This window comes from Loxodonta africana, chromosome 21, assembly GCF_030014295.1.
Source record: "Loxodonta africana isolate mLoxAfr1 chromosome 21, mLoxAfr1.hap2, whole genome shotgun sequence".
Classification (NCBI taxonomy): Eukaryota; Metazoa; Chordata; class Mammalia; order Proboscidea; family Elephantidae; genus Loxodonta; species Loxodonta africana.
The window spans coordinates 44,310,840-44,332,314 of record NC_087362.1 but is presented as its reverse complement, the minus strand read 5'-3'; the positions used below and the strand labels follow the sequence as shown (position 1 = coordinate 44,332,314).

Sequence of the window (21,475 nt, the reverse complement as noted above, 5' to 3'; positions counted from 1 at the left end):
GAGATGAGCAGAAAGTCATGTGTAAATGCAAAGCAGCTAACACACCCTGGTCCTTGCTCCCCTTTTCCCAGGCCATTGCTCGCATCACCGACATCTTTGAAGTGGAACCCAACAAAATGTGTGTTGCCAGTCGCTCACATGCCTTTGCCACGGTGTCCTTCACCCCGCAAACCATGCAGACCTATCAGTGTATCTTTGAGGCAGCACTGGATGGCTTGCCCAGGTACAGCTCCCTCTCCTACAGCGAGAATGCAGGTTACACTCTCTATGAAATGCCAGTCCTGCCAGGCCAGGCTGACAGACCTTGATCTTACTGTTCCCTGCAGCAACCTGGCCAAGAACCGAAGCCTCATGTTTGATATCATGGGAGAGGGGAACCTCCCTCGTGTGATCGTTGTACGGCCTGTTCTCTGTAACCAACTTGGAAACCCCTTTCTCCTCTTTAAGAGGCTTCTGCTTGGTCAGTCAGAGAAACTTCCTCTCATCCTCAAGAACAATGGCACCATCCCAGCCCAGGTAATACTACAGGGTGAAGCATGGGGTGGGAAGGGAGAGGAATCATTCAGCAGTTAAACTTCTTACACTGATGTCTCTCCCGTCCCTAATATACCGTGCTCTTCGATGGTCTTATACATTAACCTGACTGAAGACATGGGACATGCAGAGGGGAGTCAGGCATGGTCTCTGCCATCAAGGAATGTAGGAAAGCAGGTTACACAGTACACCAGTAACTACTGTGCAAGTCAGTGTGCAATGGTATACACCAAGTCAAGTAGGATTATGGGTATTCTTAGCGTAGCGGTTTTTTGTTTGTTTGTTTCATCTTCTTTTCATTTTCTTTCTGTCATGAACATTTCTTTTGTCATAAGAAAAACACAGTGAAAGAAACTTCATGGGAGGGGGAGTGGAAATGCAGCATCTAAAAGGACTTTGGTCCTACAGTTAATTATGTTTTTGTTTTATTTTTTAAAAGTGATATATTTTGTAAGTGTTATACAAAAAACTCTAGAACTTTTGAAATGGACATACTTCTAACGAGGGGATCAAGGAAAAATTCACTGAAGTAATGGCATTTGAGCTGGGCATTAAAGGACAGCTGGTTGTCTGTCTTCTCCTGTGATACAGTCTCTGGTATACCCACTTGATTAAAAACTCTGTGACACTTTTAAGATATTTTATGTATTTAGTCTAGCATTTTTTTTTTTCCTTCTCTTGAGTTCAGGTTACCTAGTTTACCATTATTCTGTGCTGCTTTCATTATTGTGGCTTTGTAAAAAGTTTCAGCATTTAGTTCCGTGAATTTCTGCCCACCTACTCTCTTTTTTTTTTCTTAATGATTTTTGACTGTTTAGTCTCTAAGATGAGCACTGAAATAATTTTATAATGTTCCTCAAGAAAATACTATTGAGAAGCCTGTGAATAATTTGTGAAGAATTTCTACTTCTGGAGTACCTAGGCCCTCTGTCAGGAGCAATATTTCAGGTTCTCACCCATTTATTTACATCTTCTGTTATCTCAATTTTTTCATGTAATTTCTCCACATAGTTTCTTTTATTAAGGTTTTTTTTTAATATTTAATGCCTTTTTATCTCAGAAGCTTCCTTTTTTGATGTCAGTATTTCTTCGTTATTCCTCATCCTTCACCTTTATATTATTTGATCTCATTCATGATGATGCCAGTATTTCTATCATCTAAAAATGTCTGCTGATTTCTGATACCTAAAGTCAGAGAAATAACTTTAATCTTATCTTCATTCCAGTGATCTGTGAACCACTCCTTTTCTTCAAGTTGGTCAGATGCACACTTTGGTTTTGTTCTTACCTTGGTAGTATGCTCAGTGTTACACTATCGGACAACTAATACTAAGTATCCAGGAGATAATTGGCTTTTACTGGGTTTTAGGAACTCACATTCATGCAAGTCTTCATAGAATTTTGAGTATTCCTTTCCATTTTATTAGCCTAGCATGTATTTTACTACTGCCTCTGTCAGTAACAAAGGCCTTGGCAACCCCGTTTTGACACTATTTAGCTGTGTGACCTGGAAAGTCACCTTTACTCCCTGGGTCTCAGGTTCCTCACCTGGATAACATGGGCTGGCCTGACTAAATTTTCTTCTGTCCTCTTCAGGTCTAATATTTATTCTATCTTTCTCTTAATAAGAAACTTTAAAAAGTGAGCGTTAGCCATGATAACTTTTTGGGGTACCGCCCCAAACAGTGCAACATCTCACCCCAGACTGAAAATCCATGAGTAGCCTATAAACCTAATGCTCAATCCTGCTTTCCTTCTGCCAGCTGCATGTTGACCTGCGGGACCAACTAGGAGTCTTCTCCCTGAAAGGAAGGCCTACTACCTCCTACATCTACATCGTAGAAGAAAACAAACCAAATGAAAAAGGTGAGTGGAGAGGGACCACATTCTGGAGGACAGTGTGGATCTCAGTAGCTGTTTTTGTTACGGGATTAGTTATGACCCCAGCCAGAGTAGGATGCCGCTTCTTGTCACAGTGGCCTCTCTAGCCGAGGTGCATTCCCATGTAAGGGCTGCTTTCCTTTGAGTCAGGCCCTTTACTGATGCATCTTCTTTAACCTGATTCTGAATCATATGTTTTTTTCTTTGCAGCAAAGAAACCTCACACAGCTTCCCTCATTGTTTCTCCTGGAGAGACAGCTGAATTTGACGTAGTTTTCCACCCCCAGAAAGTTGGGAGAATGGCAGGCACCATCCACTTGTCAGTGGTTGACAACCAATACGAGGAGACCATCATCCACATGGTGGGAGAGGGCTATGAGGACGACATCACTTTGGACAACATCCATGGGCTGGTGGCTTCCAACAGCCAGGAGGCTTCAGATATCTCTGAGATCACAGAGGTCTCTGAGGAAAACATTATGGAAGACGTGGTAGCAGGTGGGAGAAGCAGCAGTGAGGTGTCAACAACTGTTGACTCATGGGTCATTTCAAAAGGAGAGTAAAGTTTAGTAGCAGACTGACTGGCTTCCTGGGAATTTAGGGATGGATCTCGTCTTCATCACTGTATGCTCTGTTGTTCCTGGCACAGTCACTGCATTCATTCACCTATTTATTTATGTGCTCAGTAAATGCTTATTGAGCACTCATTGTGCATGTGCCAGGCACTACACTAAACCCTGGAGTTGCAAAAACTGATAAGAAACAGTCTCTGCCCTTAAGGAGCTTATAGTTTAATAAACCAAACCAAACCCGTTGCCATCTCAAGTTGATTCTGACCAATAGACACCCTATAGGACAGAGTAGAACTGCCCCATAGGGTTTCCAAGGAGTGGCTGGTGAATTCTAACTCCCAACCTTTTGATTAGCAGCCAAATGCTTAACCATTGCACCACCAGGGCCCCTATAGTTTAATAGATATTACAGTTCCAGTTCAGCTAATAAGTGAATGAATATCTCTTTGTGTAGTTTTTCCAGGCCAAAGCATTTATCTGTCTGCTCATGTGAACCATGTCTCCTAGATATTCTAAGGGAACCGATGGGCTTGCTTCATTAGAGGGGTGGGTTTGTGTCCCCTCTGCAGCAGCATCCCCTACAGCCTCACTACTCAAGGTGCCGACCGCATCACCTGGGAGCTTGTTAAAAAACAAAAACCAAACCCAGTGCCATCGAGCTGATTCTGACTCAGCAGCCCTGCAGGACACCATAGAGCTGCCCCATAGGATTTCCAAGGCTGTAATCTTTACGGAAGCAGACTGCCAAATTTTTCTCCCAAGAAGTGGCTGGTGAGTCCAAACCTTAACCTTTCGGTTAGCAGCCAAGCGCTTAACCTCTGCGCCACCAGGGCTCCTTGGGAGTTTGTTAGAAGCGGAACTTATTAGGCCCCATCTCAGACCTATTGAATCAGAGTCTGCATTTTAACAAGGTTCCCAGGTGATCTGTGTACATAGTAAAGCTTAAGAAGTGCTGTTCTACCACAGCTTCACTTGATTGACTGTATTCCTTGAGATTGGAAAAAAATTTACTTCGTTATTGTAAAGCAATTGTTAAGCACCCTAATTGTGTGGCTAATTGTTATGTAGTGAGTTATAAACACAGTCCAAAAGTTTTTCTAGAACCTTAATTACAGTTCTGGAGTGTAGCATTAGATAGTGTACAACAAGGATTAAACTTAATGCCCCTTATGTATTTAGTATTTCACCACTGTTTCCTACTACAGGATGACATCTCTCGTCAGGGCCCACACAAGAGTCAGTAGTGAAGCCTAGTTCAGAAATCCAATTTCATACCTTTAATATGGTTGCCAGATTTAGCAGATAAGAATAAATTTGAATTTCAGATAAACAGTGAATACATTTTCAGTATAAGTATGTCCCATGCAATATTTTGGGATATACTTACACTAAAGAATTATTTGTTGTTTTTCTGATATTCAAATGTAACTGGGCCTCCTGTGTTTTTATCTGGCAACCTAACCCTTAATAGTGTTGTCTCACCAAACAAATGGAGTTGGAGGTATACGTTTTCTCTTGTTCAAATGGAGCTGAGGGTCAAGGCAGACCAGTAAATGGATGGATGGATGGATGGATGGATGGAGGGGAGGGGAGGAGGGAGGGAGGGATGGATGGATAGATTAATAGGTAGGTAGATTCCCCTGGGGTGGGAGCATAATCTTGCTGTTCAGGGGTTTCAAGTTTTCAAATACGACAGTCCAAGAAGGGGGGGATTCATGAGGATAAGGCACAATCCCTATCAAGTACTGCCTCTTCAGGGAGTAGAGCCCTAGGAGAAGACCAGGGAGGACTCACTGGCCTTCTGTTTCTTCCCCTAGCTGCTCTGGTGGACCACATCCACTTTGGGGACTGCCACATTGGCAACGGCTATACCGTGAGTTTCACAATCACTAACCACAGCCACGTGAATGTGATACGGTTTGAATGGCCTGTTTTAGCCACACTTTCTTTCTCCCCACAGGTAAGTGAAAGCCATTCACTATTTTCTGGACTCCCTCAGGCCTGAGCAACCCTGATTTGATTGTCACTTGTTCCCATGGATGCAGAGTCTGCTTCCCCAGGCTGGGGGACAACCTAGAAACCATCCCTCACTCAGACTTGGTGCTGGAAAACACTGTTCATGTCCCCTTGGTCTAAGAGGGGAAGAGGAGAGAATAAAGTCTGCCAAGACTGTTGCTAGGCTGATGTTGAGGAATTCCAAGAAGGCTTATATGGATAAATACAGGTCCCTGTCTTCGTATCCCAGAATGTAAACCTGTGTTTCCCTAGGTGTGTGTTCTTTAGAATACTAGTCCTGCAAAAGTAGTTGGCCAAAAGCTAAAAGGTGGATGGTAGGTTCTGTGGACAAGTGAGGTTCAGAAAATGTTGCAAGTTACATCTTTCTCTTAGAGGTTCTCAGTGCTCTTGAGCATATTAAAACCTAGTCAACTTGGTTTTACATGGGTTTCCCCAAACTTATTTACCTTCAGAGTCCCCTTTTCTAACTCCTTTTAGCATTTTACAGCCCACATTTTATGAATTGCTCACTGGAACTCCACGTTGAACAAGGCTTAGGACAACACTGTAGCAGATTGTACCCCCAGGTCATAATATAAATTGCTTTTGGCAGACAGTTCACTTCTCATTTCCCAGTGTGCTAGTATTCACTGCCTCCTACTCGAAGTCTGCTGAACCATAGAACTCCAGGGGAGGAGTACAGAGGGTTGCAGACCCTGATTTGTCACCTTTAAATCTTTGAGTGCTGTCAGGAAGAAGTTTTGCTTCCTGGAGAAATGTAAAGTTCATCTTAATCCTACTGACAGATTCCGTATCTAACCCTGAGTAGTAACTAGTGTGAATTGAGTACTTATTATATGCCAGAGGTAGTTCCAAGATCTTTACATGGATTAATTCATTTAATCCTCACAACAGCCCTGTATGGTAAGTACTGTTATTATCTGCATTTTGCAGATGAAGAAACAGACACAGTATAATCTAACAGGGCAATCTAATTTTGAGCATTATCTTTGTTAGCAAAGTGTTCGTCAAAGAGATAAGCTTCTTAAGGTCCATTTACACATCCCTGCACACACACATACATACCTGCATAAAATATACACACATGCACACACATGCATTCATGGCCTTGGGAAGTGCTAGGCATTCTTCTCCCTTCACTTTTCAGAGGGGGAAGAGTTTTTTTTTTTTTTTTTTAACTATCAGAAGCATGATAGGACTTTGATATATTTATATGTAGGTATATGTATGTATGTGTGTTTTATATGCTAAATTAATATTTACCATATTAGAAATAAAACTGAGAATGTTTAAAAATATGTATTTGTCTATTTAAAAACACAATAATAAACCCATTACTTGTTAATATAATACCATATTCTTATGAAAATGGCTGTACTTTCCCCCAAAAAAATCTAGTGAGAAAAAAGGCATTATTTTGCATTTTTGCAAATCTCTTTAATTGCCAACTTAATGGAAGGCAACTGGATTCTCATCTCTGCTTCTGATGCAGTAGCATATGCCATGTAGCCTCTGGAAAGTTCCACTGTATACTTATGAGAAAATGAGATTGAAAAACTCAAATAGCATCTTAGTATTATCATAAAAATAGTTTTGACCTCATGGGCCACCTGAGAAGGTCTTGAAGATCCCAAGAGTCCCCAGACCACACTTTTAGAACCACTGGTGTACTGCATTCATCTATCCATAATTTGCATAAAAACCCAAAGATCATATTGATTAAGAAGTGCAAAGTGGTTAAGAATGTAGCATGTGGAGCCGTGCTGCCTGAGTGTTCACTAGCTCTTCTAATACCAATGGTATAATCTTGAGCAAGTTATTCAATCTCTATGTCCAGTTTCCTTGTCTGTAAAATGGGGGCAATAGCTGTACATTTCACACAGGGTTGTTGTGAAGATCTACAGAATTGTATAAGTGCTTAGAGTAGTACCTGACATGAGTAACAGTTTGATAAATGTTAGTTGCTGTTGTTATCATGATTGTATTTCTATCTAAAAGCCTCTTGAATATATTTTAGTCAGTCTACATATACAGCCTCGAATGATACATTTTTGCCAAGGCTTTTGACTTTCACTAGTTCTCTAGACTGTCACCACCAGATAGCAAAAGTTTTCAAGATTGAATTCCTAAAAATACTAATACCAGGCTCTTCCTCAGGTGGGCCACCTCCACCCTGGATGTGCCAAGGACATAGTGGTGACCCTGAAGTCAGACTTACCCATCATCCTGAAGAAGATGGGGGTCAAGTGCAAGCTCTCCAAAATAGTATTTCAGCTCCTTGCAGACCAGGTCCCTGACTGGGATGACCGCATGCGCACAGTCAAGTGGGTGGACGTGTTGAGGAACACACCTGGGACTTTCACCACGAAAAGAAAAGTGAGTAGGGACATTGAGCATAAATCTGACCAGGCTTCCGTACTTGAGTGCCCACTGCTTTCAGGTTCAGTTTCTGATTATTTCTTTCTTTTATGGAAAAAGGCCGCCATTCTACTTTACCTTGATTTTAAAAGTGACAAACTGAACTTCCAAGCTTGCTACTGTCATTCATACCAAATGCTCCAAAAGTACCACACATCTTCATTGGTAGAGCTTACCAAGTCTTGATATCTGTTGAGCAAGTCCCCCCACCTGGTTCTTCTTTAAGAATGCCATGGCTAGTCTTTCAGTTGTTTCCTTTTCTCTCAGGTACACAGAATTGGACTAATTGTAATCTTTGGTCCATGATAGGATCTTATTCTTGGTCCATACATGCCCCTTTTTTATTTCTTCCTTGGTTAGTTTCTTTTTAGTGATATAATAAACACAGACAAACCCATACCCAACACAGGAAGTAGAACATTGACTACCTGTATGGTTTTCACCCAGTCCATCCTCCTGCCTCCCTCCTAGTGGTAATCACTATCATGAATTTTGTCTTGCTCATTCTTTAGTTTATTTGTTTGTTTAACCTATGTATCTGAGAAGGTATGTCGTTTGGTTGTATTTAACTCGATTTTTTAAAAAGATTATTCCATGTGATCGTCCAAATTGTTCATATGGCTGTAGTTCATCCATTTTCCCTGCTATATAAAATGCCATTATTATCCACCACTCTTCTTTTGAAAATTATTTTGAGTTTTACTATATAGACATTGCTGCTATGAGCATTCTTTTTCAAGTCACACGGTGTTCATGTGCAAGATTTTATATTACTAGAAGTACAGTTGATGAATGTGAATGTTCAACTTTTCAAGATAATGCCCAAGTGTTTTCTGAAGTGGCTGTACCAATTTAAAATCCTACTAGAAAAGAGATCTTATAGATCCACATCCTCTCTAACACTTGGCAATAGTCACAACTCTTGATTTTCATCATTTGAATGGATGTGAAATGGTATCTCATTATGGGGCTCATCTGCATTTCTCTGATCACTAATAAGATTGAACATTACTTCTTGTGGTTACTGACCAGGCAAGTTATCTCTTCTGTGATCCCTTTTCATGCCTTTTGCCCATTTTTCAATTATGAAGGTTGTCCTTTGTACAAGTTATTTTTAATAAATTCTTTTGTTTGTATTATTTTTCTGTAAATATCTACCCAGTTTATACCTTATCTTTTCGTTTCCTTTAATGGATGAACAAAAGTGTTCTTTATTTTAATATAGTCAAATTTATCAATCTTTTCTCTTGTATTTACCACTTTTTCTGTCTTGTTTTTAAAATCCTTCTTTATCAGAACAGAAAGATATTCAGTATTTTAAAAAAAAATATAAGAGCTGCATTTTTGGTATTTAAGCCCATGACCTGTCTGGATTTTATGTATGGTGTGAGGCAGGGATCCAATTTTATTTTTTTCAGTATAGAGAACTAATCTTGCCAGCTCCCTTTTTTTGTTTATTCCTCTGTTTCCTAGTGACCTGCCATGACTTCATTGTCATAGGTATATTTTATATGTGCCTAGGCTGTGTCTAGAGTCCTGGTAACACGGTGGTTAAGAGCTGAGCTGCTAACCAGAAGGAGTTTGAATCTACCAGCCACTCCTTGGGAACCCTATGGGGCAGTTCTACTCTGTCCTATAGGGTCACTATGAGTCAAAATCAATTCAGTGGCAATAGGTTTGTTACTTTCTCTGAGTTATGCAACCATTCTCACCCTCCTTTTTCTGAGTTGTTCCTCCCTCATTAACATAAACTCACTGCCCTCTAGTCTTTTGAGTTGCTGTAGTTAATTTGATCCCATATAGATAGCCCTTAAAAGGGCATAATGCTCAAGGCGGACATTTTTTACTAGTTAAGCTAAACTACTATTTGGTTTTAAGAAGACTTCAGGGAATATTTTTGGTTTAAAGTTTAAAGATAATCTCAGGGCCATAGTTTCAGGGGTCCATCCACCCTCCATGACTCCAGAAAGTCTGGAGTCCAAGGAATTGACATTTTTATAATATTAATTTGTCTTTTCTATTAACAAGTTTTATTTCTACATTTATTTAGGTTTTGTTTTTAGATTTCTTTACTACTATTTAGTTTCTCTGACAGTTACAGGACATTTCAGTGTTTCTATTTCTTCTTAGGTCAACTTTATTAACTTATTTTTTCTAGGAATTTGTCCTTCAACTAAATTTTCATATGCGTTTTCTTAAAATATTCATAATATTTTCTTTCCATCTGTATAAATCTGTACAATCTTTGCTTATACCCACCTTCTTACTCCTGATATTGATTATTTGTATTTTCTCTTTATTTCTTGCTCAGTCTCACCAAAGGTTTAATTTTTTTTTTTTCAATGTGAATCTCTTTTGGCTTTGTTGTGTTGAGTGGCTTATTTGTGTTGGGTTTGTTTTCTATGTCATTAATTTCTGTTCCTATCTTTATGATTTCCTTTCTCCCACCTTTTTTGGACTCCATCTGATTCCAAAACTTACACCAGTACAGTCCTAATATTCTCAATAACTTGTTATTTAATTTCTTCCTTTTCCATTCTAGAAATAATTTAGGTTTGCATTTATAATTTATTCTGGATTGGTGTTAATTTGCATGGATAGAATAAAGCACTGTATTATTCCATCATTATTCCCGTGAAGGGGCTGGCTCTGCATAACTGAGGACATGGCTGCCTTCGTTACAGGTGATAGAGACAGATCCTGAGCCTGCCCACACCATACTGGAAGAAAACTACCGAGAACTGCGACTACAGATCAGTGCCAATGTGGATTTTGCTTCATACCGGTGCCAGACGAGTGATGTGTGCTTTAAAGAAACACTGGTTTACCAGACTCGAGTGTTTGAGTGAGTCATCAAAAGCCTCACAACACTTATTAGAGAGGTTATTTTACTACATCATTCATTTACTCACTCATCAAACATTTATTCAGTGTCTACTACAGCATATGCCAAGCATCGTATTAGTGCGGCACCCACCAAGGGAACTTTTTGGGCCCAATGAAACATTCAGACTCACAAAGCTATTGAAGACCACACTTGACATCAGAATGTAGGCTAGAAAACAAAGCCTACCAGGAGGGTTACGTTAGGCAGCCCTTTTTCGTGAGAGTAGTCCTTGCAAGCAATCCAGACAGCCCCCCAGGAACTATTCTCAATGCCACCCTCCCAGGAGACAACCCAAAACCGTTGCCGTTGAGTCGACAGCTCAGACAATATCTACACTAGTGAATATGAAGTCCACCTTGGTTTAGAAACACCATGCCCAGCAGAAACCAACATTTCTCATACCCATCCCATAGTCACATCTCTGAGGTATCCTGCAGGGAGCATGCCCAATTATAAGAGTAACTACACTCAGAGAGCCCCACAGCTATGACTTCCTTCTAGATACTCATAGTTTCTCCCCATCTAGATGTGATTTACCAATCAGAGGTCATTTTTACTGTAAACAATGTTGCCTAATAATACAGCTGACATTTCTTCTTTGTCATGTTTCCAGAGGAACAGGACTAGGAAGTTAATTGAAGGTCAGATTTGTTTTCAGAAGGAGAAAGGGTTATGTTACCCCTTCACCCACACTCAGATGAAGGGATACAAAGATGTCATGAGCGCTGCCCTCCAAGAGTTCATAGGCTGGGGACAAGGTTGGGGGAATGAGTAGAAATGGGTGAAATAATCATTGTAGTATGGTGGTGTCCTATGCATATAGCAAAAGAGAACCTAAAACAGACCAAGATACAGGAGAGACAGTCTGTAGGGCAAGGCCTTCCAGACATGCTGGTGCCCAAGCTGAATTTTGGAGGACAAGTAGGAGGTAGCCAGATGAAGAAGTAAGAGAAAAAAAGAGCTACACATACAAAGACAGATAAAGAGAGGAGGCCTGTAACTATTTTTTGAGAATTACAAACACAAAATAGCAAACCACTGATGCTTCTATTTTGTAAAATTATCATTAGTTATAAACCTTTTTAACAGATTTTGTATTTGTTGAAAGCACTTTAAATGTCCTCTGTAAGTATTATAAAACCAAAAGATACAAGTCAGGAAGCAGGATCTTCTGCTGATGGACATTTCACTTAAGGGAGGTGTTAGCAAATTATGGCCCATGGGCCAAATTCAGCCAGCCCCTTGTTTTTGTAAATAAAGTTTTATTGGAACACAGCCATACCCATTTGTTTATGTATCATCTGTGGTTGCTTTCATGCTACAACAGCAAAGCTGAATAGTTGCTATGGAGACTGTATAGCCCACAAAGTCAAAAATGTTTACTATTTGGCCCTTTACAAAAACATTTGCCAACCCCTGACCTAACAAATAACTCCTTTTATGAAAAGTTGTCTGTGCCACTGAGATTTCTCCACATTATAAAATTTTTCTCTTCCCTAGGATAAAGATCAGTGCTCATAAATCCACACAATAATCACAAGCCCCAGTGGTCAAAGCACTTGATTTCAGGCATACCTACGTGGTCTCCCTGGATTGAACCACGGAACTCTAATCCCTACACCCCATTCTAGACCTACTCCTCACCAAACTCAACTTGTACTGCTCCCCTAAAACGAGAAGAGCATGTATGTGCATATATTTCATTTTCTTGTGCCAAGGCCTCATCCTCTTGCTGTGGTTGTGATCAAGTTTAATAGTGATTCAAGAAAAGGCTTCTCTCTCCATGTTTTTGTCTTAGAGCAGGGAAAATGGAGGCAAAGAAAGGCTCAGCTGATTCAGAATCTGAGTTCAAAGCAACTAACATCCAAATCTGTTTCTCAGCCAGGGGTAAAATGGCTTCTGATCACTAGGACACTGTTTCTGGTGGACGGTAATTTCAGGAAGGGAGGGGCTTCTGAATTTGTGCCTGACGGAGGCACCGTCACATAAAATAGATTTTGTTTCCTCTCTCAGGGAAATTTTTCAGATGAACAGCCTAACTCCAGGATGACAGGGATTCACACTGAGGGCTCATTGCATAGTGCCGTACAGTGCAGATGTCACAAGATGGATTTCAAGTGCTAAACACTGGGATATTTTTATATACAAATATGTATATTTGTGCATTTCAGAAGGAAATATGACTAGTACATCAAATGCATGCTTTCAGATAAAATTGCTTGTAAAAATATTTAAGAACCAAAGTGATTGACTTAAAGAAGTAAGTAACAGTATAGTTGGGGTGCAGACAGGACAAAAATCACCTTCAGCACATTTCTCAAATCCATCCCTGATGTATTTGCAGGCTTGATCTGATTAATTCAGGAAATGTGCAGCTGGAGTTCAGCTGGGTCTCCGAAGAGACCGGGAAAGCTGTCAGCTTTGCGATGCCAGAAAACCAAGGTAAATGCAATGACATGTAAAACCAAGGACTTGAATTGAGCCCCTGTTAGAAGAAGGATCTTGGTCATGAAGAAGCCAGTGCTGGTCAGATGCCCTCCTAAGTAGCTCACAGAAAGCAGGGCCTCATGGTGTCTGCAAAGAGACTACAGAACGAGCCTTGCCCTTCTGGAGCCTGATCCCAGGTCCCCCACTAGGCCAGCACTCTCTCTCACAGATCCTAGGAATCCCCTCTTTTAGGTCTTAAACTTCTGAGGGTGACAGGCCCCTTGGAGAAGCGATGAAAGCTGTGAACTCTCTCCCCCAGGGAAATACACTCACATCCAAGTTTGCGGTTATCATGCATGAAGCATTTAGTAGAGGGCCCAGGGCTTGGTAGGCAAGTGTTCATTATTATGATTACTGCAATTTTGGAGATCCACAGACCTTTTGAACCTGTCCAAGATTATGAACACTTACTGTAGAGCAATGATTCTCCAAAAACCATATCCACAGTCTATTATTCTGAGGCAGAAAATCCATCCACAGACACCTATTTAATCTGCCCCCTTGAGTCACAAGAAAAACAAAACAAAAGGAAACAAACTTGAAACCGTTACGAAATTAACGGAAGAGTTTTTCAAGAATCATCTTCGAGATATTTGAGCCCATTCCTTACCCATTTGCCCCAGGTTAAGTATACCTGCCTCCGTCACTCCCACAGATCTCACTGCAAATGGGGAATATCCCCACTCTCTGTCTGCCCCCAGGTTCCTCTAATAAGGATCAACTCAGCCAGGGCACGCTGCACACGGGCAGCTCTCTGGATAGTGCCATGGACCACTGGAATGACAGCTCCCCGTCACCCTTCTCTGTGGATCCCCCCTCAGGCATCGTGCCTGTGGGGAAACATCAGAAGCTCAAAGTGAAATTTTCCCCACTGGAAGTTGGAGACTTTGAGAGTAACCTTTTCTGCCAGTAAGAAAACTTACTAGCCCCCATCTTTGCAGGGACAAAGCTCCACAGTTCTTATTCCCTCTTCTCTCCCTCTACCATTCTTTCAACCCCTAACCCCCCTCCCGCCCCTGCCCCCCCCCCACACATACACAGACAGCCCCAAATTTTACTTTTCCCTTTGGAAAATTGAATGGGGCCAGCCTTTGGAGAACAAGGAGACTTTTGTTTTTGTTCTGCAAAACAACATTCTCTAGACTCTTCTCCCTGCCCACCTCCCGCTTCCCAGGCACACACAAGATTACTCTGAGTAACAGGCAGAAAACCAGGTGGATTCCACTCCTCGGGAGAGCACAGACTTGTGAAATCTTTCTTGTACCTTCCCTAAGACTCAATGTCCTCATATATAAAATGGAGATAACAATACCCAACTTGTAGAGTTATAAGTGAGGATTAAATGAATTAATTCAAGTAAAGAGCTTAGGATAGTGCCTGGCACTCAGTAAGCACAGGAAGCATTAGATAGTGGGGGAACAGGTACATAGGTAAGCAAGGTTTAGAAGATGATAAGGCACATTCAGATAAAAGCGAATCCAATAACATTTAACAATGAGAGTAGTACTTGTTGTAGTACCCACTCCCAGGAGGTCTCCAAGGAGAACACCCACCCTATAGCGAAATTCTGTGAACTATGGTTAGGGTGGCAAAGACCTATGTGAGCCATCATAGCCTCCAGGAGTCCCTCCAATCACACCACAGGAACCCCTCCAACATCTGAGCCACCCCAGCTTGGTCCTGGGACTGGGAGTCTACTCACATCCAGTTTACCTTCTCCAAGGAGCTCAGTATACTTTTTTACTATTTCTGGGCCAGTCTTCATATTCCACCAACTACCTATACGAGGTCTGGGAGGATAAGATTCTGTACTCATTTCACAGCAGGAAGATTTTCTCACCCCTGAGGGAGGATATAACTTGTGATCATAGTTAGGGACACAGAAGGAGCCGTAATTCAGGTTCCCCATACTCAGTCCATGCATACATTCATCCATTCAACGATTAATTAATGAGCACCTTCTGTATACCACACACTATCCAAGGTTCTGAGGTCATGGTGTAGACCAAGACAGACCCACCTCTGCTCTCATGGAGCTCACATTCTTGGCTATAATGTTCATTTCCAACCAACTACAGAAGCAGCAACTGAGGGAGAAATTAATAAATAAAAATAACCTTCTCCTCTCAGGATTCCCAACCTGCCACCTGGAGAACAAGGCCCGGTCCTGGTAGCAAAAGGGCGAAGCTTCTTACCCTTCTGCCATTTTGACCTAAAAGACTCAGACTATATCAGCGGTCATCGGCGCAACCCAGAGCTCCGAGGACCTAACGGTGGGGCAGTAGATCCGAACACCCGAGTGATTGAGTTCACCACTGTGGGCATAGGAGGGAAGAATCTCCGGTGAGTTGCTTAGATTTGCATTGGTTGGATTCATAGCAGTCAATCCTTCTAAAGAACTCAGAGGAAAACTTCAGAGATGCAAGCTAGACTGATTTCCTAGAAGCAGGCTTGATATCCTGGGGTTTGACATGAATTTTAAAAATTTAGCTTTAGAGAGCTGCTAAATTAAGGAGGCTGAATTTTGCCTCCTTGGTTTTCACACTGGTGAAAATTTAGAAGACATAAAAATACAGTCCCTGAAATACCACCTTGACCACAGAGGAGCATTGAAAAGGAAGTGCCCTTGGTGTCACTGTTACCCCAAAGTCCAGAGTCATAGCCATACTTTGGATTCCCAGATGAGATGGAGTTTTCATTTCTACAGTAATAAAGAGCTCAGAATAGTTCTGTCCCCCAGATAGCCCACTGCACTAGGGCCAGGCTGTGAGAAAGTTTTCCTAATTCTCAACCCCCCTCACACTCTCTGCTGTCTACTCTTTTCCCCTTGGCCAGGACCTTCACAATAATGAACCCAACCAGTAGCACCTACTCCTTCTGCTGGATCTCTGATGAAGTTGAAAGTCTCCAGAACCCTCCAGCTTTTACATGCCTTACAGAGAAGGGCTTCGTCCACCCTGAAAAGAAAGCTGAGGTGTGTACAACCACTCAACCCAGGGTTTAAATCATTCAGGTCTTCTCTGTGTACCAAATGTGTTGTAAATCATAGGTGGAGAACAGCCTAAGGGTACTTCATTCAATAGGTATTTACTGAGTGACTACCATATGCATTAGGCAATCCTGATGAATAAGACAGACAGAGCTTTCTTGGCTGGCCATAAAGAATCAAAAAACTCTGGTGTATACAGTTTAAAAAATTGAAAATATTAAAGCAGGAAAGGAGAGCTGGACACCAATGGACGGAGACCCTAGGATCCAGACAGTAGCATGAAATAAAGAATTATTTTTGCCAAGGAACTGACATCAGTGAAAAGAGACAGATGTAGTCCTCCTCAGTCAGGCCGAAAGACAAAACAGAAGGGTGGTGTTGCTGTCCCATGACTTAGTTCTAAAAGTTTACACAGTAATATTGGGTAGGGGGTCAAGCTTAAAGAAATATTAACTTGATGGCCAAAACAGATGTGTGGGCCCCATATCTAATAAGTCAGAGAATCTCGACTACAGAAATAAACCCATAAAACAGAAACTACAAAGCCAGATGCCTTCAGGAAGGTCACACAAATAAATGAAGCAGGGCAGAGAGACAATGACAGGGAATGCTGGGCCCCAGAGCCAGATGGCCATAGCACTTCTCTGCAGATGACCACCACGCAGAAATGCAGGCACAGGTTACCAACTCTCCCAAACTTTCGAGGAGAAACCAAAATTCCAGATTTCTATGTGAATCTCCCCATTTTTACACATTGGTAGATAATTCACTATTTTAACATTTTACAAACCAACCAAAAAATAGGTGTGGTTCTCTGCTTGTTTTTTACCTCTGTATATTGTCAAAATTCAGGCCATCAGTTAAGCATGACAGAATCCAGGGGCTGGGTACACTGCAGACAGAGTCTTACTTGGATCTGGCCCCCTCCACAGCCCAGAATATATCAAAGATCCTTCCTGATTCCAGGTGAGGCAAGTTGCAGAATTCATTCATCCAGGATCATGCTAGTCTTTGGGTGATGGTAGCATCGTTGAGGTAACACACACCTCCAGAACACCCCTCCTATACCATCCTCTGGAGTCAACATGGACCATGCATTTTTACCTGTCTGCTTCACTTTTGACCAAATGCCATTGATCTTCCAATCAGGTCTTGATTGGTTGTATTTGTTCTTCCAATCAAGTCTGATTAGTTGCAAAGAGACTCAAGTTAGCTCAAAGAAAAAAGGGCCTGGGGTAGCTTTTGGAATTGGGCTTTCCTTTCAGGTCTCTACTTCTCTCTACTTATGTACTCCATTCTATGTCCACGTCGGCTTCTCTCTCTTTTTTTTTATTTTTGTCGGGGGTGGGGTTCCTTTGTAACTTCTCTTAGCAAATGGCTTATGGCATGCCATGGCCCAACTCAACCTCATGGGATCTTTCACCTTCAGCTCCACTGCCAGCTATCCCAGTCACTTGATTTTCTAATTCTAAATTCCCGAGATGGAAATCTGGTTGACCCAGCTGATCATGTGGGCTGTGTGCCAGGATGTTGTCAAGGATGTGGATTGTCTTTCCTTGACAGAGGTGCCAACTCTTTGGCCTAGCTGGCTATGGCACAACTATGCCATCCAAACACATGGCACACAATATGGCAACATAGGCAGCAGAGGCTGTGGGCATGTGGGCAGGGCAAACAGGCATTGCTGTTGCTGGTGCAGCCACACCTACATACCCCTACAGACACTGTTTGTACAAGGGTAGAGATAACTGGTAATGTCAGCCATCATGGCTCTGGTGCTGACAGAGCTCTAAGGGCACATGGGGTAAGCAAATAGAAGGGCCTCTTACCACTCATTTCCAAATTGTTTCCTTAGATTGTGTTCCAGTTTACACCTTTCCATCTAGACATCACAGAATCATTCTGGACTTTCTTAATCCTGGAACATAACATCAAAGTTCCTTTCCTGCTGGTCGGCAAAACCACTGACCCTCTTATCTCACTGGACCATTCACACCTCAACTTCAGTTGTCTCCTCATTGGTAAGGCTGTCCTGTCGGTTTATATTTAAAGTTGACACAACCTAGAAGAGGGGTCCCAGCACTGAGCTCTGGGAGCGGACATGGGTGGAGAACATTTCCTGGTACTTTTCAGAAGCATATCAGGACCTTATTGCCTTTCACAAAGCCACAAAATGTTTACCTCTCAATCTAATTTCCATCAAGTACCTTTTAAATGCAAACACTAATAACCTAAGGAAATTTAGGAGTCTTGTTACAGTTTGTATTTATCATGTAATTAGATTTCCTACTTGGCAGGTTCCTTTAATGCCTGGATGGACTAAGCTTATTTCCAGAGTCTTCTGTCAGCCTCATCCTTATTTATCTGTGCCCCCAGAGTACAGGTTCTATTTGTTTGCTTCTTAGTCTGTGCCACAGTGATTGGATTTCACTGCCATTCTTTCACACATTTATTCAGTTCCATAAATATTATTGAGCCCCTAAGATGAACCAAGTACTTGTCTATGGGCTGGAAATACACCAATGGACAAAACACAAAGTTTCTGCCCTCCTGATATTTACATTCTAGTAATAGGAGGCAGACAACAAAAAAATAAATAAGTGAAATTTATAGTATGTCAGAGGTTGATAGGTGCTCTTGAGAATAATAAAGCAGGGTAGGGAATAAGGAATGCCAATAGTCAGTGGAGTTTGATAAGAGTAGCCAGAGAAGGTGACATCTGAGCGGAGACCTGAAGGAAATCAAGGAAGCGATGGCCAGGTTCCTTATAACTGCAAACCTAATACACGGATGTGATGTCTGTGTGTGTATGTCAATTCTAACTCATGGCAACCCTAAGTGTGCAGAGTAGAACTGCTTCATAGGGTTTTCTAAGGCTGTGACCTTTCAGAAGCAGGTCACCAGCCTATCTTCTGAGGTACCTCTGATGAGTTCAAACTGCCAACCTTTCTGCTAACAGTCGAGTGCTTAACCATCTATGCCACCCAGGCTGTGTATGCTAAATGCATGTAAATGTCCATGGTAGTTAAAATCAGTGGTAGCCAGGAAAAGTTCCAGCTTTGTAAGGTAGGAAAATGACAACTAAAGCCAAAGGACTTTTTAATTTTTTTTATTTATAAAAATAATATTGTTTGCAATATAGTCAGTCAATGTAGCATTATATAAAGAAAATGTAATAATCTCTCTGCACTCATCCAATTCCATGCTTCCCTTTCCATTAAAGGAATGCATATTATTTCCGTACATTTCTCATACTCAAACATAAAGGTTGGTAGGGAGTTTTTTTATTAAGTATATTAAGTTTTTTGAACAACAAATACATGCAGTCACACCATATACATTTCTCTGCATTAATTTAAGCTTTTAAAAATGTCATGGACAATTGCCAGATAAATACATGTAGCATTAACTATTATTTTAAAGGCATAAAATCCATACTGATTGAAAATAATAGGCTGAATTTTATAGAATAATCTTATTTCATTTTTTAATCACCCTATAAACAACGTATTTATGGAAAGAACTTTAAAAAAAAAAAACTCTAGTAATCTATAGTGTGGGTATACCAAAATTGTTTCAATAATTCACCAACTGAGGAGCATAAAGGTTGTTGCCAATTTTTTTGCCACACAAATAATGCTACAATAAACATCCTTGTATATGTGTCTTCTATCAATAGGTGTTCGATGGCACTGGGTTTTTTGTTATCAATAGGTGAGATTTCCAAAGGTGGGATTTCTGGGGCAAAAGATCTGTGTATTTGTCATTTTAATAGATATTACCAGATTACTTTCCCTTAAAATTAATAGCAGTTCATATTCCCAACAGCAGGGTTTGAAAGTATCCATAGTAGGTATTCAATTCAGTTTTTGGAATGAGTTCTGTTTGTGAAACAGTGAGAGTTGATTCTACAGGTACCCTTGGAGGTACAGCAGAGACTAAGATAAAGTCCCTGCTATTAGGAGATTACAGTGTAGTGGGTGGGGATGGAATGTTGACAGTTATAAGTAAGACTGAAAAACAAGAGAGAGAAAGAGAAGCACAGCGTACACAGGGCTGTAAAGGCTCAAAGAAAAAAAAAGATCATGTCCAGTTTGGAGGAAACCAGGGATGATTTAATAGAAAAGGTGGAGTTTGAGATGGGCCTTGAAAGATAGGATTTCAATAAATAGAGGTGAGGGGTGTTTATGTCAGATAAGAATGTATTTTGCTATAAGTAACAAAAAAACCTACTGAGAGTACTTAAATAGGAGTTTTTGTTTGTTTTTTTATCACAAACAAGAAACCTGGAGAAAGGCAATTACGGGCCTTAATTCAACAGCTCAGTGGTGTTAGGGACAACATCTCTAACCCTCTTGGCCTTTCACTCTTATATGTCACTGCATGGTCACAAGATGGCTGTGAAGGCACTAGACATCTGAACCACATTTAAGGCAGAAAGGAGAGAAATGACAAAAGTTTTTTTCTCCCATCTTCCTGAACAAATCAGGGTACAATTATTAGGAAATTGAGGTGGGAATGGCTGTTGGGTAGGAAACAGTGCCCACAGCAGTGCTCCAGGCACTGTGTGCAGCATCATCAAAGGAAGGAGGTAGAACTCGACAAGGCATAGTCCAGGAAGTGCAAACAGTTTGAGATGACATAGGATGCATGTAGGCTGGAAAGGTGGGTAGGTCTAGTTCATGAAAAGCCTTGTGCTTCAGTAGGCAATAGGGAGCCACTGAAGGATTCTGAACTGAGAAGAGATCTGATCGGTATTGTTTTAGGAAGCTTAATGGGTTGAATTAGATTTGTAATACATCGGGCTCCCATAGTTTATTAATCAATAAGCTAAACTCTCTGAAATCCCAAAACCTAACACAACAAGAGTTTTTCTGTCACTGCATTAAGGTATAGTCACTGGGAGCCTCAGGCTGATGGGAGCTCCACCAACTTGTGGCTATATCATCTATAACATGTGGCCTCCTCGGTCACCACAGCAGAGGAAGAGTTGCTGAAGGGTCTCACACCAGCAATTACATGCTTTGGCCTGGAAGAGACATGTATCCATTGGCCAGAACAATCCCGTGGCCCCACCTAACTGTAAGGGGGTAGTGAAGTGTATTACTCCTACCAGCCTGTCGATAAACAAAGGAGAGGAAAAGCAGGTGGGGGTAAGCCCTAAATGAGAGACCAATTAGAGGGCATTAGAGCATTCTGGGAGGGGAGCCCTGAGGGCCTGAAGTAGGAGGGAGATACTGAGGATGCCAAGGAAGAGACTGATTCAGGAAGTATTTTGGAGGTGAAATGTACAGAACTTGGCAAGTATGAATATACAGCCAAAGAAGGGGCGGGGGGGGTGCTGAAAATTGGCTCTGAGATTTGGAGATCCATCAGGAAAACTGGTACCATTAATGTAAATAGTCACTAGTCCAGAAAGAAAGATGGAGGATTTGGTATGAGACTGTTGTGTTGATGGTAGAACATCAAAGTGGAGGAGTTAAATAGGCAGTTGGAAAGGAAGATCAAAAGGTGATAAATAGATATATAGATAAGCAGAAAGATTATTTCCAGATTTGGCAGACCTCCCTCCATGAGTAGCCTTGACTCTCATCCTGTACCAAACTTGAGTTGGGTCAGAATCCTTTAGCATAACCACAGAACAGAACCAATTCCATAATGCATTGGCAATAAAAAAAATATTGTGCTAAA

The 21,475-nt window shown here is 41.3% G+C and overlaps 1 protein-coding gene across 1 annotated transcript in view; it reads left to right on the top strand.

Moving 5' to 3' along the window:
* The window catches only part of HYDIN (HYDIN axonemal central pair apparatus protein), a 402,907-nt gene that overhangs the window by 350,920 nt on the left and 30,512 nt on the right, over positions 1-21,475 (top strand). Inside the window, exons 60-71 of the mRNA XM_064273799.1 lie at positions 72-223; positions 327-516; positions 2,298-2,400; positions 2,626-2,913; positions 4,805-4,947; positions 7,161-7,379; positions 10,106-10,266; positions 12,653-12,750; positions 13,497-13,704; positions 14,926-15,138; positions 15,631-15,769; positions 17,640-17,805. Of these exons, the coding sequence (XP_064129869.1) occupies positions 72-223; positions 327-516; positions 2,298-2,400; positions 2,626-2,913; positions 4,805-4,947; positions 7,161-7,379; positions 10,106-10,266; positions 12,653-12,750; positions 13,497-13,704; positions 14,926-15,138; positions 15,631-15,769; positions 17,640-17,805 (2,080 nt within the window). The remainder of the gene's footprint in view (positions 1-71; positions 224-326; positions 517-2,297; positions 2,401-2,625; positions 2,914-4,804; positions 4,948-7,160; positions 7,380-10,105; positions 10,267-12,652; positions 12,751-13,496; positions 13,705-14,925; positions 15,139-15,630; positions 15,770-17,639; positions 17,806-21,475) is intronic.